The sequence below is a fragment of the Myotis davidii genome, unplaced genomic scaffold, assembly GCF_000327345.1.
Source record: "Myotis davidii unplaced genomic scaffold, ASM32734v1 scaffold125, whole genome shotgun sequence".
Taxonomy (NCBI): domain Eukaryota; kingdom Metazoa; phylum Chordata; class Mammalia; order Chiroptera; family Vespertilionidae; genus Myotis; species Myotis davidii.
The window spans coordinates 4367332-4386685 of NW_006299390.1; the positions used below are offsets into that span (position 1 = coordinate 4367332).

The 19354-nt window shown below is 37.3% G+C and overlaps 2 protein-coding genes across 2 annotated transcripts in view; one reads left to right on the forward strand and one right to left on the reverse strand.

Moving 5' to 3' along the window:
* CCDC146 (coiled-coil domain containing 146) overlaps positions 1-19354 on the forward strand; it is a 108085-nt gene that overhangs the window by 34363 nt on the left and 54368 nt on the right. The gene's annotated exons all lie outside the window — the stretch shown is intronic.
* Positions 992-19354, reverse strand: part of FGL2 (fibrinogen like 2) — a 22678-nt gene continuing 4315 nt past the window's right edge. The window contains exons 2-3 of the mRNA XM_006774906.2: positions 5576-6371; positions 992-3286 (exon numbers count right to left, since the gene is read on the reverse strand). Of these exons, the coding sequence (XP_006774969.2) occupies positions 2580-3286; positions 5576-6149 (1281 nt within the window). The 5' untranslated portion in view covers positions 6150-6371 and the 3' untranslated portion in view covers positions 992-2579. The remainder of the gene's footprint in view (positions 3287-5575; positions 6372-19354) is intronic.

The following is a 19354-nucleotide window of genomic DNA, read 5'->3' on the forward strand; positions in this document are numbered from 1 at the left end:
TAATGTTTAATATTTCCACATTGAAGAAATAAACAGATATGAAGATTAACTCATATATTACAGTGTTTTTGAAAGACATGAAACAAATTTATTTATACATAAAGAAAAATAAGAATTATAAATGAGCTTATTGTGATGACATTACCCATAAGGACCAGCAAATATTGTTACTAGAATATCTTCTATGCTTCGCATATTTAAGCTCTTTATTTATTAAACTGATGTGTCATTAATTTCTTGGAGTATTACTGCTTATCAGAATAATTTGATTTTTTTCCCCCTCAACGATGAGTGAATCCATTCCACTTGGAATTTCTAAGGACCTAGTTTTAGTCTCTATTTTCAAAGAACGATAAAGCTCAGAAATAAAGTCTTAATTAAGATAACAAATATTGGCCATTAAAATAGAACCAAGACAAGACTCCAAAGTAATATATTTGTTAATAGTAAATCCACTTTTATGAACATTAGTGAATATTAGTAAATAGTTATCTTTCTTTTTAAGTAAACAGTTAAGTCAAAAGACTTGTAGGTATCAAAATGTTAAAGATTATAAAAATCTAAAATATATTTAACAAGTAGCATGAAATGATTTCAAAAGGGAATTTCTAAGTTAAAGAATTTTTTATTAGAAAGGTACCATAAAATATAATGGGAAATAATATTTTGATCCTTTGAAATAAGGTGGAAAGATAGAAGGATAGCTTTTGAATATTTACATGCACTAATGAATTATATGCCAGATTTTCCTGAAATGATACCTAGTTCCCTTAAATCAGTGCACACTCACTATATGAGCTATTTTTCTTCAGAACTATATTTTGTGAGGAATCCATTTTTTATCACAGAAATTTAAATTTATTTAAATGTATACATATATTAATAATTGTATATGTTGAATCAAAATGCCCTTATCTGTAATAAATACATTGTATGATATTAAAATGTTCATTTAAAAAAAAGAGAGAAACATAAAGAGTAAATCAGTTACAACATTTACATTTGGTATTTTATTGGGTAGATACGCAGCCTTTGAAATAGACAATTATCGATTTTGGTCTACAGTGATACATTTTGGTCATAACTTAATTCTATTTGTATTTCTCTTTAACTTTTTAACAGTATTCATAATAACTTAATTTTCATCATGTTTATCTAAAAACTCTGTATGTTATATATTATTAAAAGGATTTTTGCTTCTTTTTGATTAAAAGTTTCTGCAAAGGGTAATACTTGAAACGTTAACTTGTTACCTAATCACTTTCAAATAATGAGTAAAGATGCATCTTTGTGAATATATTTTAAAATCTTGATTACTATAGTAGAAACAGACACTAGCAATGAAAGCTTGAATGTATTTCTATGACTCACATACAATGAATATTTCAAATTTTATTCTAGAGTATTTTTAAATATGCAGCAGAATACTACTGTTCTCTCTGAAATGATCCCTTTTTACAAAGATGAAACTTAACACATTATTTTTTATAATCTTTTGAGTATGATATTTGCATTCCAGAATTAATTAATGAATTATAAAAGATCCAGATACTTTTGATTGGTTAAAAAAATAAACATCTTTATTTGATTCCTTCTGATAGTAAAATAACCAATATACCAGTTAGGATTAAAATATATACTATTTGAACTACTGTTCTATATATATCAAAATTCATATGCTTTTTATAAATAGACTTATCTATTTATCCTATAAAACTTAGCTTTAAAGCTGTTACTGCTTTGGATATAAAACTGGCCTTCAGAGCATTATAGACTATAAATAAATGCTTCATTCTTCACCCACACTAACCTCTTCTAAAGAAAGCTTACCAGTAGTCTTACACAGTAGTGAGCAATTTTAAAAACTATTAGGCATAGAGAGTAAAGGAAGATAATATTTATGTTAGAGCATTTTTCACCATAAAACATCTAAAAAGTTAAAAGTGATTGAATTACCTTTAAGCTATGGTCCTTATGGTTAAATTAATTTTCTGAATACCACATTTTTAAATATTTTAAATGACAAATATTTTACAATTCATGGAATACCTGGACAGCATTAATTTGCCCGGGAACTAAAATGCTATAGGTTCTTTCTGACCAAAAGTAAATGCCATAAATTGAAGAAGTTTATCTCAAAATAAGGATTAGGGTATTTACATACAAATAAATACCCAAATAACTCCTTCTATCCCCAAAATAACGATATACCCTCAGATGTGTTTGCCATAGCCAAAATACAAATTACTTGTGTAAAATCTATCCTGCTGAGTAAACAATTATTTTTTAAATATAGCAAGTAATACAATTAATGTAAAACTTTTCAATGAATAGAAATTAAGATAATTATAAATCTAATGTGTAATTCTCAGTATTCCCTGGTGCTTGCAAGTGTTCTTTAGCGTAACAGCAACAAAGGACTCCTTTAAATTGCATATATTTTTTAGCTTTATTTCAGATGCCGTGTAGCATAAGAACCCAGTGTTCAGAGATAAATGTGTAGCCATGGAAAAGGAATACAGAAAGGAATTAATTGCCCTATTAGGTAATGAATACTCAGAGGAGTGAGCATTAGTGATTTATGGCTTGAAGTGCTTGGGTCTGATCATCATTTTGGCCTTTTTGAAGGAGAACTTATAGCCACCAGGGTGTGCCTCACTCATACCAGGCCAGGTGCCCCAGAAAATCCCATTACGGACACCTCTGTATTTTTGGTGATAATATTTGCCATTTAAGTTTGCGGAAAGACATGCATCAAACCACCAGCCTGAACTGTAGAAGTGCCCACAATTCCCAGAGGGATATCGATCATTGTCTCTATCTGGGGTGGTAAAAAACTTCATGTCGTGGTTGTAGTGTTTACTGAAACGTAAGGCATCTCCAGCTGTGCCATTATAGTTACCAACGTGTAAACGGTATTTGAGAAACTCATTGGCCACATAAAACTCATCATACAAGGCATAGAGTTTGACACCATTAAAGTCTTCAAGATCTATTCTTAGAATCATCTCCTTACTCTTGGTCAGAAGGTGGATTTTATCATTCCCCAGCCAAAATTCTTTTCTGAGGTTTCCAAAGCCTGCTTTGTAGTCTTGCCATGTTTTGTTGAAGTTGGTGCTTCCATCGAGACGTGCCTGCAGCACTGTCCAGCCTCCCCCCATGGTCTCCATGTCACAGTAAACTTCAAAGCTACTATTTTTGGGATCGGGTGTAACTCTGTAGGTCTCACTGCTTCTTTTGCCTATAGTGTAGTATTCGGAGCAATCTTTATAGATTAGATGTTGAACTGAAGGGAGAAGAAAAGAAAGACATTGGATTTTGTTAAAAAAAAAAAATGCATCCGAAGAATTCTTTCTATGTACAAAAGCAGCTTGACAGCTCCATCAATGGTGATAAGGGAACCTTGCTCTGCTAAACTTACTGGAAACCGTTTAGCAAATGCTTGTTAAGGCCTCAGAAAAAGAACCTGGTGTTACAAAGCAGACAACACACTCTTGGTTGGTAATAATTTTGACATCGACAACAATCAACAACAAGAAGAAGAAATAAAAATAATAGTTTTAAGAATTTAGTCATTTTTAGCGAGGGCTACCCTCAATAGGCATTCTGCCAAAGGCTTGATAACATTTTTACACTTAATCTGCACATGATCCTTATGATGTAGATACTATTGCAAATCTGCTGATGACAATATTTATATTCAAAGAGGATCAGTGGCTTGCCCAGGTTCACAGAAGCATTAAGTGGCAGCGTCAGGACTGAGTTCTAGCTGGCTGCATGGTCCTGAAAGTCAGATGATTCCAGCTCTCCTATTCTGCGCTTACAGAGGAACCACAGGCTTCTCTTTCCTTTCATTTAAAGGGGCTAATGGCCTCCGCTGTCAGAAAGTGTTACGGGATATGTTCCAAATGACATGTTAAAATTCTAATGCACAGCACTGATCATACATTCACATTTATTTTACTTGCTTGACCACTAAATAAAGAAGCTCAAAAAAAAAAAGAAGCTCAAGTTAAAAGGAAATTTTTTCAATAATATTCCAATATTCTTATTACCCAAGGAAAGTATTTAGCCAGGTTTCATATATTTGATTTCTAGATGACAGGTGATTATGTTCCAAATAAAAATAATAATTAGGTAGCATGGTTCTGTAGGAATCCAATACAGGTATTTACTCCCACATAATATTTATAAAAATGTATCCCAGAGAAGTTTAATATAGGCTGTCCCCCCCCCCCAAAAAAGTATACACACTTTGAATAATTATAATAATTTCAATGGGTTATATCTAAACAGAAAGAAACTTCAATGAGCTATCAGCTGTTAACGTGTGTATACATTTGTGTGGGGGGGGCACCCTGTATAAACTACTCTGAGGCATAATAAATCTATTCATGTGTATTTAGGATTCAAAGTATTCTGATATTTTCCTAAAACTTTTAGTTAAAAAAAAATAGGCGAGAATCTAATGTGTGCCCACGGATGTCATCTACCTCTCCGCCTTGCAATGTGTAGGGTAACTTCAGATAGGAGCTGCCTAGTGTATTAGCAACAGAGGTCCTGAAAACCCCCACCTAGCTTCACTGGCAGCTTCCCTGGGGATGGAGCAGGCATGAGGTACTCATTCCAAATGAACGTGATCCCTGCCCTAAAGCACCATATCCCTTCAACCTCACACTCGTGGTAAGTCCTAGACCTAATGCCCAGATGGCTCTCCAAAGTGTAACAAGACCATCAGCAGCTGTGGCCCCAGGAACTCAGATGCACAGCCAGGGTTTGGAGGAACCAGTGCCACCGCTGGTTCATGGGCAGAGCAGGCAGTTAGGCTTGTTATCTTTGACACACATTTATTGAAGTTAATTCAGGTCACCTGGATGGTGAGGACGGGTTCTATTGTTACACGCCTGAATTCTAGTAAAAGAGGGGGGAAGAAACAAGAATGTGCTCCTTCCCTGAGTGGCGTTCCAAATCTCCCCTTACCATGTTTTTGTGTCACTAGGTCTCAAAGCAAAAAGTTTTACCCACACATGAAACCCTATGACTGCCTTTATTCCAGCTATTCAATCTCCCATTTTCACGAGGTATTTGGGGTTATCTACTGCAGATTACTTGCCAAGCTCTTTCCAAGATCTCCTATTGCTACATGAGAAGGAGCGGTCAGCAGAGCATAGAAACTGACTTTCTATGAACAGAATACAACCGCAAGTACTGCCTTGTCTCTCTCTCTGTTTTCAAGCACTTCAGTAAAGAGAGAAGCTAAATGCACTAAAATGTTAAAAAAATTCTATTTCTCTACAAAATTTACATGTAAATTTGACATCAGCCAAGTACTTTGAAATTGAAAGTGCTTTCTAATGGCTACAGAGCTAATCATGATTTTTGTAACTACCATTTCTATGATCACACATTTGCAAAGATAGTAGTATTTTCTGCACTACCTGGGTGAATAAAAGGCTTGCTTTATTTACCTGGTCATTTTTTTTAACTTATTTGCTCGGGTGGTTAATGTTTATAAGTATTGTCTAGCTTCCTAACATTCATGAACAAATGATAAGAAAATGGTTATGATACATACCTGGACGTGATTGTATCTGTTCTTGACTGGGACACTTTGAACACTTCCCATCCAAACTATTGACCACAAATGTCAGATTGGCCACTTTGCTGTCGACATAATTTTCCACGTTGTTCATGTTTACAAGATTCAGCTTCTCCAGGCGACCCTGGAGCACGCCGATCTCCTTCTTGGCGTTCTTCAGGTCAGAGGACAGCTTGTTCACCTCGCCCTCCAGCTCTGTCACTCTGTTGTCAGCCGCCTCTCCCGGGTCGCGGTTGTCATCCGCCTGCAGTTTGCTGTCTTGGCAGCACTTCTTCAGGCTGCTGACGATTTCCTTGAGGTTCTGGACTTCTTTGAACACCTCCTCCATCCTGCCGAACTGCCTGGGGAGCTGAATCGTCAGCGGGGGCAGGTTCACCTGGTAGGGGCATTCGCCTCCCTGCTCGCATTTCCCTCTGCTCTCTAGCCTCACCGGGCAGGCGTCCCTGGCCGTTTCGTCTTGAATTTCTTCTGTGTCATTGTTTGCCGCAACCAAACAGCTGCAAGCAGCCAGGACAGCCGAGCTCAGGCAGCACCAGGTGGCCAACTTCATCTCCGCGGCGGCGCGCACCCCAGCAGGGCAGTGTGGAAGCGTGCTGGGCTGGGGCTGCTTTAACAGCCGCCGCTGCCCCGGCCTGACTCAGGCTTTCTGTTGTCAGAAAAGGGCGGGGGCACTTGCATCACAAGTTTCAGAAACGAGGAGCTGCCCTCAGCCAACTCAAGTTTGCCAAAAACTGTTCCTTATTCCCGATCAGAAGTACGCTCACCGGGATTCCTATGAGTCGGTTGGATGCACATAATTGAACAAATTTTACTTTCATCATTTACTTGATAAAGCACAAGAAAAATCTTGTATTTGAAAATAATTATGCTCCAAGTAAATCATTCCATTGTACCTAACTCCACTAGAAAAAAAAAAATATTTTGAAGATACAAATTAAGTCCTAGTTATATTCACACTCTCTGAAGAACAGAAATATTTACAGAAACAGTCCTGTATTCCTTTTTAGTACATGGCATTGAGGGTCCTGCATTTTCTTCATGTTGGACATGCAGGTGAAATCTGAAAATTTTAAAAAAATATAACGAAGTGCATCCCTCTGACTTGTGCCATGGACTGTTTGAAAAAGGGGAGAGAACTGGTAGAAAGGAGGGAGGGAAAGCTGCTTTTTATTACTTTGACCATAACATAGTGTAGTAGAAATGTCTAAAACACAGTAAAAATTACATTGTCTTTCAACAAAACCAGCAGCCTCCTCCTCTGCCCCTTCCCATCTGTGAGGTTGTGTTGTCATCTCCCAGAGCTGCCCAAGTGTAAGTCTTTGAACGGTGCCCGCCTCTGCTGGGGTTCTTCTGTCTCCAAGCATCTTTGCCTGCCCTTCCCACTGGCAGTCCTGCTCTGTGAATCCTGCCTCTATCGCGGGCCCCATTCACCTGCTCTCTGTGCCTCTTGGTGTAACACGTCAGCACTCAAGACTTTTCAGACTTCTGTTTCATATTTTTCAAACTTTTCTCCTCAGAGGCCAAGGGCAAGAAGGAGGGACAGGTTCAACTGGAGAAAACCACAGCCTTTTAATTTGTTTTGCATATTGGCATCTCACACAAGATTTCTTATCTAAAACAAAGCCTTTTATTGCTTTAAGAATAATTTCAAAATGACTGATGTGGATAAAAATCCAAATTCTTTATTATAATACTTAAGGTACTCTGTAATCTATCTCATATTTATTTCTTGAATTGACTTTCCTCTGTACCCTCTTCATTCCAGCCAAACTACCCTCTTCATGTTCTCTAATTGTGTCAGGCTCACTTTACATTCCACAGGTGTATTTACTCCTGAATACTTAGGAGGCCTGGATCCCACCCCTGGATCTACCTCTTATCAGATATATAGATTATTAACTTTACTGAGCCTTGGGTCTTGTAACTGTGAAGGAGGAAGGAATTTGGCTATTTTTCCCTCGTACAGGAATGAGAGTTATAAAAACCTTTTAGTGGAGTGCTTCAGGGGGAAAAAAAAGTGTGTATAAAAGTAACATTCTTTCCAAATAAATTTGTCAAACATGTTCTACACACCCTATGCCTCATTTTTCCTCCATCTTCTTCCAGTCTTTTAAAAAATTAAGTTGTTTTCTCTTCATTTTATTCAATATGTTCAAATCAGTTTTATACAATTTTTAAACTTTCTGATTAAAAATATCTATTTAGTCTCCTAAGTTTATTTCTCTTCCCTTACCCACTTTCAAGCTGTGACACTCCCCTGTTGTGAGGGGAGACATAAATGAATGAATAGATAAATTTTAAAAGAAAGAGAATGATTATAATATAGATGATATAAAAAAAGCCCATATAATAAAAGGCTAATATGCAAATTGTCCCCTCAACCAGGAGTTCAACCAGGAGTTGGACCAGGGGTGGGGTCAGCCGGCCAACTGCCCCACAGCCCCTCCCCCTAGCCGGCCTGGCCTGATTGACCCTGATCAGGGCAGGCCGGCCGGACCCCACCTGTGCATGAATTTGTGCATCAGGCCTCTAGTATTTTATAAAGTAGAAGCATAAAAACAAAGTAGTATTTTAAAAGAAAGAATAAGATATTATGTAATAATATTGTATAAAGTAGAAATATATTGGAATATTTAGTTTAAGGTACATTATTAAATGCCCTTGACTGACTAGGGTATATATAAATCCATATAGTTAGCCAGTCAAGTACTTATTAAGGATCTTCTGTGTAGTTGGACCTATGCTAGAACATATAGAAGATGTAAGCCATGGGCTCTTCCATGTTCATTCATTCATTTATCCATCCATCCAGACATCATAATAACTGAGCACCATCTACATGCAAGACTACACAGGCACTTAGCCTACACTAGAGAACAAATCATACAAAAATTTCTTTCCCTTCTTAGGAAGGTGTATTTGAGGATCTTGTAGTTTCTTGTGGGACAATCAAGGAAATCAGAAACACTTTTAAACATTTCTAAATCTAACAAAAGAGCAGCTTTCTGGCTCTTGTAATGGGCTTTGTTTCATGTGCTTGAATCCAGGATTTGCTTTCCTAGCACTACTGCTAATTCTTGGGCCCTGCACACCCCCACTTAACCAAGGGCAAATGGCACAATCTCACCTGAAAAGGTTGAATATGCTGTGGAACTGGCTCCTGTTCCCTCAGGATCCATAAATAATTCCCAAGTAAAGGCAGAGAACTGCTTTATTAATCAGTTTTTGTTGATACTGATAGATGATCCTCCAGGCTCTCAATTTATAAAATCACTTACTCCAGGCAGACACTAAGTGACTACCAAATGAAAGCCTCAGTCTGCCTAGAGATTTATAACTGTGGGGCCAGGGAGTGCTGTGCTATAATTAGTGCAAGAAGCTTTCACAAAAACAGTCTCACTATATCCTTCCCTCTCTACAAGTACTTGCGGATGAGAAAAACAAAATAAAAACCTCAAAGCAATCAATGACTTGCTCCTGGTCTTACGGTATTTAAGATACAGAGTTGGAGCTTGAACCTGGGTCTGATTCCAAAGTTCATGTCTTTTCTCCTACGCCACATAGCCAGGCATATTGGTAGCATGTTATGGAGAGCCTGGTGCTTAATCACCGCTTGGATCAGTGGGGAACCACTGAAGGTTTCTGAGCAAAGGAATAATATAATCAGCTAGGCACTTCAGAGAAATTAATTCATCAGTGAAATACTAGATGCATTGGAAAAGGGAAAGATTAGGCAAAGAGAGCAGTCTAGAGGCCATTGAAATACTCCAAGCCATTGTTTCCTAACGTGTGTTTCTTGAACATGAGTGACCACATGCTGATGAATGTTATATGAAAACAGAGTTCCAGGACAAGCACCTCTGAAAAATATCAGCCTTATGCTAAAGTGTATATGGATGGCCAAGAGGAAGTGATGTATGCTGCATTTTTTAAACATTAATTAACAATAGAAACCTTTTATTTTCTAGGACAATTTTTTAAGAAAGGAATCTTCTGCTAGAAGCCAGCAGGAAATAGTGAGAAGTGGTAGTGTGGTGGCAGGTGAACCAATGTAGTGGCAGGAGGAGTGGTAAAGGGGTTGCAGACATTATTATAAAGGCTGAAAGAAGCCATAGGACCTGCTAAGTGATGAGAAATGGAAGAAGAGGAGCGAGAGCTGAGGGAGAACTGTGAAATATGACTCTGGTTGGAGTAATGTCATGGCAATGAGAGTAGAGAGGGAGCAGTAGGTTGGGGAGTATAGAATTCTTACCCTCTGGCCTTGACCTTTGCCTCCTTCCTCTTGCAGAAAACTTTCTGCATTTTCCTGTGTGCAATCTCCCCTGACTCCTGATATCATCCACTGATCTGTCCCCAACACAGAACTGACACATTATGCCCATTTACAGATTTGTTTTTTCAGACCTAAATAAGTCGTTTAACACCAATAGACGGTGGAATTTCAAAGTAACAAGATTTGTTTCTGTAAGCCTGATGATAAAATTATTTTCATCCGTCTATATTCACATTCACAGCATATTCAGACTACTTTAATTTTTTTTTCTTATATAAAGTATATTCACAGGAGGATCTGTATTTACTGTTTTTGGATGAGATTCCAAAAGTATAGTTTAATTGTTTACTTTATTATTCCTTAGATGTCTTAGTTGTTGTTCATTATAAATTTCAAGAAAATAATCTTAAACAAAATGCTGAACTTTAAACAAAAATACAACACATAGATTAAAAATTGCTTAATTTTGGTTAAAACTGGAATAGTTGTCAGTTTCTTTGACTTGTCTTACCAGTACCTCACCAAGCCCACCCACGCCATTTCCAGTGGCTTTTCCATACAAATGGCCTCTCTTGGCTTATGCTTCAGACTTTCCTAAAATCTCTCAAACAAGCAGCATCTGACCTCTGTGTACCTTGTACCACTTGTTAAGTGGCTTCAGGCCTGGCACTAGCAGCAGCCAGCATTGGTTCACAGCTTGGCCTCCCCAACACAAGTAGCAGCCTTTTGCAGATCAGTTCATGCCAGGTGGCCCAGGCAGGACACAGGCAGTGTCTGACCTTGCACCTCCCTGGACAGCTTCAGACCACCAGACCACGCCCAATTACTACCCAACCACCTTCACCAGTGACATTCTCAAGGAGCGGACTCAGTGGGATCCAAAGCCCCACTGTAGCAAGTCCTGTTCCACAGGGTCAGTCCCTGCACAGCAGCTCCTCTGCTGTAGTCTCAGTTGGTCCTTGCAGCCAATTGGTATCTGGGGGCCAATCCCTCCCAGTGACATGCCAACAAAGTCAAGGCTAAAAAGGACAGTTCGCCCTAACTGGTTTGGCTCAGTGGATAGAGCGTCAGCCCGCGGACTCGGGGGTCCCAGATTCGATTCCAGTCAAAGACCACACCTAGGGCACTCTGCTTGGGGGACTGGGGAAGTTGTGCCACTAGGCCCTACAGGACACCTACTCATAAGGAAACAAACACAGGGAAGTAGCCAAAATGATGTCCCAAATGAAAGAACACAAGAAATCTCAAAAAACACAAACAAACAAAAACTAAATTAAATGGAAGCAAGCAAACTACCAAATACAAAGTTCAAAACAATGGTTATATGGAAGCTCAAGGAATTTAGTCAGAACTTCAGCAGCATAAAAAAAGGATATGGAAACTGTAAAAAGAACCAGTCAGAAATAAGGAATATACTAATTAAAATGAATAATACAGCCCTGACTGGTTTGGCTCAGTGGATAGAGCATCGGCCTGCAGACTGAAAGGTCCCAGGTTCAATTCCGGTCAAGGGCATGTACCTTGGATGCGGGCACATCCCCAGTAGAAGGTGTGCAGGAGGTAGCTGATCAATGTTCCTCTCTCATCGATGTTTCTAACTCTCTATCTCTCTCCCTTCCTCTCTGTAAAAAATCAATAAAATATATTTTAGAAAATAAAATGAATAATACATTACAGGAAGTCAACAGCTAAGAAGAAGCAGATAATGAAATCAGCAATTTAAAAGATAACGAAGCAGAAAACACCCAATTAGAACAGGAAAAAGAAAAAAAGAATTTTAAAAAAGGAGGATAGTGTAAGGAGCTTCTGGGACAACCTCAAGAGTACCAGCATTTGTATCATGGGAATGCCAAAAAGGAACATACAAATGTTCACATGATAGGGATATGAGAAGGAGAAGAGGGAGAGCAACATATTGAAACCTATTTGAAGAAATAATAACAGAAAACATCCCTAACTTGGTAAAGGAAATAGACATACAAGTCCAGGAAATTCAGAGAGTCCCAAACCAGATGAACCCAAAGACACATCATAATTAAAATGCCAAGGGTTAAAGACAAAGAGAGAATCTTAAGAGAATCAAGGAAAAAGCAGTTAGTTACCTACAAGAGAGCTTCCATAAGACTGTCAGTGGATTTCTCAAAAGTAACTTTGCAGGCTAGAAAGGATTGGAATGAAATATTCAAAGAGAGAAAAGCAAGGACCTACAATCAAGATTACTTTACCCAGCAAAGCTATTATTTAGAATTGAAGGACATATAAAGAGCTTCTCAGACAAGAAAAAAACTAAAGGAGTTCATCACCACCAACTCAGTATTATAAGAAACATTAAAGAACCTTCTTTAATAATAAGAAAAAATATTAAAAAGTGGCAGTAAGTACATATCTATCAACAATTACTTTAAATGCAAATGTATTAGATGCTCCAATGCAAACTGACTGAATGGATTTAAAATAAAAATAAAAAGACCCTTATATATGCTGTTTACAAGAGACTTACTTCTGATGGAAAGACACAGACAGTAAAGGGAAGGAAAATGATATTTCATGAAAATGGAAACAAAGCTGAGATAGCAATGCTTATAACTGACAAAATGGACTTTAAAACAAAGGCTATAACAAGAGGCAAAGAAGGACACAAAAATTCCACTTCTGGGTATTTATTCAAAGAAACCCAGAACACTAAATTGAAAGGAAATAGGCACCCCTATGTTCATTGCAGCATTATTTAAAATAGGCAAGATATTGAAGTAACCTAAGAGCCGATCAATAGATAAGTGGATAAATAAGTGATGTATATATGCAATAGAGCAGTGATGGCAAACCTTTTGAGCTCGGCGTCAGCATTTTGAAAAACCCTAACTTAACTCTGGTGCCGTGTCACATATAGAAATTTTTTGATATTTGCAACCATAGTAAAACAAAGACATATTTTTGATATTTATTTTATATATTTAAATGCCATTTAACAAAGAAAAATCAACCAAAAAAAATGAGTTCGCGTGTCACCTCTGACACACGTGTCATAGGTTCTCCATCACTGCGATAGAGTATGATTCAGCCATAAAAAGAATGAAATCTTGCCATCTGCAACAACATGAATGGATCTAGAAGGTATCATGCTAAGTGAAATAAGTGAGACAGAGAAAGACAAATGCCAGATGATTTCACTTATATGTGGAATCTAAAAACAAATAAAAAACAAGCAGTACAGAAACAGACTCATAAAGGTGTCCCAAAATTCATGCAAGATTTGAATTTTACGCCCTTTGTGCCATAAAGTGCTCGTTATCACGACATGATAATCCAGTTTTTTGCAAGATATGGATGTGGACGACATGTGGTTTCAACAAGACGGTGCTACATGCCATCAGCTCGAGAAACAATTCAATTACTGCATGAATCATTTCCTGGTTCTGTAATTTCCCATTTTGGTGATCAGAATTGGCCGCCCAGATCATGCGATTTAACTGTTGGACTGTTTTCTTTGGGGTTTTTTGAAGTCTAAGGTTTATGCCAATGAGCCCACAACCACCACTCCTTGAAGGAGGAAATTGAGTGCAGTATCAAGAAAATTCAGCCACATTTACGCAAAACGGTCATGGAAAATTTCAACAAAAGAGTCTATATGTGCCAGCAAAGCTGTGGAGGCCATTTACCCGATATGCTATTCCATAGATAACCCTATACTATATACTTTATGAATCAATAAAAAAATTACAATTTTTAATTATAAACCTGTGTTGTCTGTCAAAATTACTTCTTGCGTGAATTTTGGGACACCCTTTAAATTCCCTAGATCCATATGCTTTTAAGTTGCTAAAAAGCAGCTTCTTCCTCCTTACCCTCACTACTTCACCCTGCAGAAGCAAAGATATAAAAAGGAGGGGGAAACGGGGATAACAGCAACTGTTAAAAAAGTTTTAATATACAGGGTGGAGCAAAGTAGGTTTATGGTTGTGATATGCGAAACAGTTTATTATTGTATTATTTATTAATTAACTACTGTATTGTTTTCCATACAAACAATTGTAAACTTTTGCCCACCCTGTATTTACCTTTAGAATGTGTTCTAAAATTTTCAGTGTTACAGCTACATCTTTATTCTGTGCATTCTGCAGAATCTGCAGTTTATTGAATTGATAAACCCTACACTCATTAAATAAATTTAAGACCAAGGGAAGTTACACATGTCATTTTTATGAGATAAGATTTATTTTAAAGAGTTCCTTTCATTCTAAACACTTCCTTTCCTTTTTTTGCTTTGGAAGTGGGGTTCAGAAAAGGCCTTGGTGTGCACACTGAACCCCTTCTAAGGCCAAAGACCTTGCCTCTGCCCACGGCTGGATCTGGCTTGAAATACGTTGCTCTGCAACTTAACCCTCCACTAAGTGAGGGGGTATGTCTGTTTTTTCACCCTTGCGATTCCCAGGGGTAGGTACAGAGCATGGTTCAATAAATGCAAAATAAGTATTCACTGAATGAATGAATACCTAAAACGAGGTAGATCTTTATAATCTTCCCTTGGAATTAATTACTTTATTAAAGGACAGTCTATACTTACGTTTACATTTTAATGATTTGCTTTGCTATTATATGGCTTCTAATTAATGACATTTAGAGTCATAAACACCTGAAAAGGATCTTAAAGACCTCTAATCTGACCTTCTCATATTATAGATGAGAAAACTAAGGCCTAGTTAAATGGCAAGATAGTGGAAGATTCCTCACTGAAAACATGGGTTCCATGACTACCATCCTAAGGCTCTTTTTGAGGTGATCACAGTAATGAATGGAAATATATTTTAAATTTATGTTTATATGTAACTGTGCAGCTCGTGTGTCTATTTTGTCATCTTTTTCTGCAACAGCAATTGTTGAAGCTAAACTTTGTGTCACTTGTAATTAAAAACACCTGCCATGCCATTTGTACATATAAACATGATCAAAAATAATTTTGTGTTAAATACATAAGCCCAGGAAAGCTGTGATAAATAATCATAAATACTTTAAAATAAGGACCAAGCAACTTAACATCTGTTGATAATGATCATGAAGTGGTTTCTTCTGCTCTGAAGTGTTCACTGAAAAGAACAGGAAATTACTCAAATCATAGATATTATCAAAATAAAACAGGAAAATAGATAAACAAAATAATATTATTCTTTAGAATGCTATACTTAAATCATATAGAAAGATTTCCTTAAAATAACCTGGATGATGACCTATCAGTGTTTTCAATGTTTGCTATTAACACTAACATTTACCCCTTTCATAAATTTTCTTTAGTTACCAACACAATGGAAATCACCTTTAAATTAACATTTATTGAGAGTTCACATGCTGACATATATATTTCATAAGATAAACTCAAGTCTTTTAAAAACGTGTTTCAAAGAGAGCAAGGACAGGCATTTAAAAGTCATGCATTCAGCATGAAATTATTCAATTAGCATGGAGTTAGTTGAATATTTTTTACTTTTCCATAAAAATTTAAGACGCACGCTATTCTTATGAAGTGAAATATTAAAATAAATTCTTAAGCTATATAATGTATATGTATATAATTACAGCATATACATATTATATAACATAAAATGTATATAAATGTAACATGTTATATAGAATATAAATTCATACTTATATATTAAAGAATTCAAAGCTATGGATTTTGTAATAATATAGAGTTGATCCTCATTATTTATGACTTCTGTATTTATCATTTCATCTACTGATTAAAATTTGTTTGTAATCCCAAGATAATACTTGTGGGCTTTTGAGATAATTTGTAGACATGTGTAGGGTGGTTGAAAATTTGGTAGCCCAATGCATATTTCCAGCAAAGCTCAAAAAAGGCAACACTCTGCTATCTTATTTTAGCTCTCATACTTAAAGCAGTGTCCTTGTTGTGGTCTAAGTATTACATTTTTTCATTTTTGTGCTTTTTGTTGGTGATTTTACTGTTTAAAATAGCTCCTGAGCTTAGCAATAAAGTGCTGCCTAGTGTTGATAAGTACAAGAAGGTTGTAATGTGCCTTATGGAGAAAGCACATATTAGATAAGCTTCCTTTTCCTTCAGGCATGAGTTATAGTTCTGTTGGTTATGAGTTCCATGTTAATAAACCAAAAATAGCCCTGGCAGATGTTGTTCAGTGTTTAGAGCATTGGCCTGTGTAATGAAGGGTCATGGGTTTGATTCCTGGTCAAGGGTATGTACCTGGGTGCAGGTTCACTCCCCAGCCTCAGTCTGGGTGCATGCAGGAGGCACCAATAGATGTGTCTCTCTTACATTGATGTTTCCATCTCTCTCGCTCTCTCCTCTCCCCCACCCTCATTCCCTCCTTTCCATTCTCTCTCAATGGAAAAAATACCCTTGGGTGAGGATTAACAAAAACCAAACCAAAACAAAAAATCAACAATATATTATTTTTACCCTTTTTTATTTTTAAATAACAGTTGACATATCCTACATAATAAAAGGATAGTACACAAATTGACCCTAACAGCAGAACGACCGGGAACAACCGGTCACTATGACGTGCACTGACCACCAGGGGGCAGATACTCAAGCAGGAGCTGCCCCCTGGTGGTCAGTGTGCTTCCACAGGGGGAGCGCTGCTCAGCCAGAATCCAGCTCATGGCTGGCCAGTGCAGTGGCGGTGGTGGGGAGTGGGCCTAAGCTGTCAGTTGGATATCCCCCAAGGGTTCGCAGGCTGCCAGAAGGATATCTGACTGCCAGCTAAGGCCTGATCCCCAGAAGGTGGGCCTAACCTGGCAGGAGAACATCCCCCAAGGGCTCCTGGACTGCAAGAGGGTCCAATAAATCTGGTACCCATCTGATACCATATATATTTATTACAGTACTATTGACTATATTCCCCATGCTCTGCTTTATATCTCCCTGACTATTCTGTAACTACTAATTTGTACTTCTGAATCCCATCACCTTTTTCACCTATCCCCCTAACTCCTCTCCCATCTGGCAATTGTCAAAATGTTCTCTGTATCTATATGAAAACTTTTTTTAACAGTTGCTGTTATCCCCGTTTCCCCCTCCTTTTTATATCTTTGCTTCTGCAGTGTGAAGCAGTGAGGGTAAGGAGGAAGAAGAAGTTGCTTTTTAGCAACTTAAAAGCATATGGATCTGGGGAATTTACTTTCTCTTTTCTACGGCACGAGAGGAGGAGTCTGGCCTGACTTGGAGAATCTAGGCCATGTTTAAGTTGCTCTTCCTCGCCTCTCCACAAATAGCCAACATCTTCTGCTTATTATGTGGCCCATCTGCTCTAACCTTTCTAAATTCCCACCCAAACACAGAAGACAGGAATATAGCGTAGAGGAATGAAAGGGAGCCCAGAGAGATGAACGTGGTGGGGTAAAGATGACAAAGAAACAGAGAAAAGAGACTTGGGGGAAAGGAGGAAGAGAAATTGACTCATGGTGGGAACTGCACCACCAGCCTCTATTTAAGGAAGATATTAAGTCCATACGTAAAGCTAATTTTATAGCATTTTTGTGTTCCAGAGTGGACATGGAAAGAACAATGTTAGAGTACGTTATTAGGGCATCAAAGATAAACGCCTTCTCCGTCATTTTGACAATGGCCAGTCATGCTTCAGATTGCATTCTTATATTGCCCATCAATAAAGTGAAATACCTTTTTACGTCATACAAGTTCCTAACAGCTTAACTTTCTAAACAGTGTGAGTTTTTAGCCAACATGCCCAATTTCCAAATGTTTGAAGGAGTTTTGCTGTGCAAAACTTCACATATTTTAAAACACCAGTACTACAACACATAGCAAAATAACATTGTCAGTTGGAAGTTGACTATACTAGATATATATTCCAGTATTTAAGGTAACATATTTGGAACAAAGAGAATTTAGAGTTTACTAAAACAATTTTAATGCTAAATAGCGATTTCAAGCTTATCCTTCATGGTGCCATAAAAACTCAGGAAATGACGTTCCATGTTATCGAGACCAGTCCCTTCATTTTATAGCTGAGTAAACAGATCTGAGGAAAGCCTAGAAGACCTGTCCAAGCCTGACCAAGTTTGCTCAGATTCCAAAGTTCCAGCCCATCGATTCTAGACTGACCTCTATGGTACCCTTAATTTGTCGCTGACTATAGAAAACATGCCACAAAAGTACAGTTTACCCACATTAAAACTTTTCTAGCACAATGTGCCTGGGATTTTAGAAATCAATACAGCTTCTTCAGGTCTTTCAAAATAATTGGGAGTTCCCTCATACTATTCACATACCTTGCTGTACATGAAAATGATTCAGACAATTTCTCCAATATGTGCTAATATGTCTCTATAAAATTTTTTATTTGCCTTTTGATGTTTATGTTTATATGAGCTGTCTGGCTTAGAGTATAAATTCTTAGAATAATAATTTTTTAAAAAAAAACAAACATCCTGTGCCCCACTCTGCCCAGAGCTGCATTCTGGAAAGTCTATGACTTTTCCCTGAAATATTTTCTCTGAAAAAAATTATTTTATAATACAAATAAAATTCTTGCTCATTGCAAAAAAAATTAGAAATGTATATGATAACTGTAATCCTACTACTTTTGTATTGTTGTTAAATATCAAGAAGGTGACCATTTTAACCATTTTTAAGTAAATAGTTCAGTGGCATTAAGTACATTCGCATTGCTATGCATCAGTGCTATTTATCTCCAGTACTCTTTTATCAGCCTGTACTGAGAGTCTGCAGCCATTAAACATGAACCTCCCATGTCCCATCTCCCGGTAACCACTGCCCTACTTTTTGTCTCTATGGTTTTGATTATTCTAGGTACCTCGGGTGAGTGAAATCATACAATATTCATCCTTTACTTTCATAGAGGCTTAATCTGAGTCACATTGAAATATATGCGTATACGGTGGAGTGGGAGGCAAGACCACTTTCTAAATGTTGCCATATAGTTTCATTCGGAGGCACATAATACTGGTTTTCTCCCTTTTGTTGAGGTCACCAGCCAATGGATCCTTGTCTGGATCCATTCATTAGGAATTGCAAAATGATAGCTTTGTAATATTATCATTTCTTCTTCATTTATTAATTAGAATTCTCCTAAAAAGAGAAACTTCTTTTCACAAATTATTTGGCTACCCTGAGGTAGAATTCGTGCAGGAGAGTCATGATAAATACTTGATTTATTCCCTTGCTATATCAGTGTTCAAAATGCTTAATTGATACTATCCTCCAAAGGTGAGGGGTTTATTTCTTTTTATTATAAATTCATACATATTAACAAAAGGAAGATAAACAGTCCAATTAAAAAATGGGCAAAGGACTTAAATAGGCACTTTTTGTAAGTGGACATACAGAAGGCCAAGAGTCATATGGAAAAATGCTCAAAGTCACTAATCATCCGAGAGATGCAAATCAAAATGACAGTGCGGTACCATCTCACACTTTTCAGAATGGCTATCATCAACAAATCAACAAAAGACAAGTGCTGCTG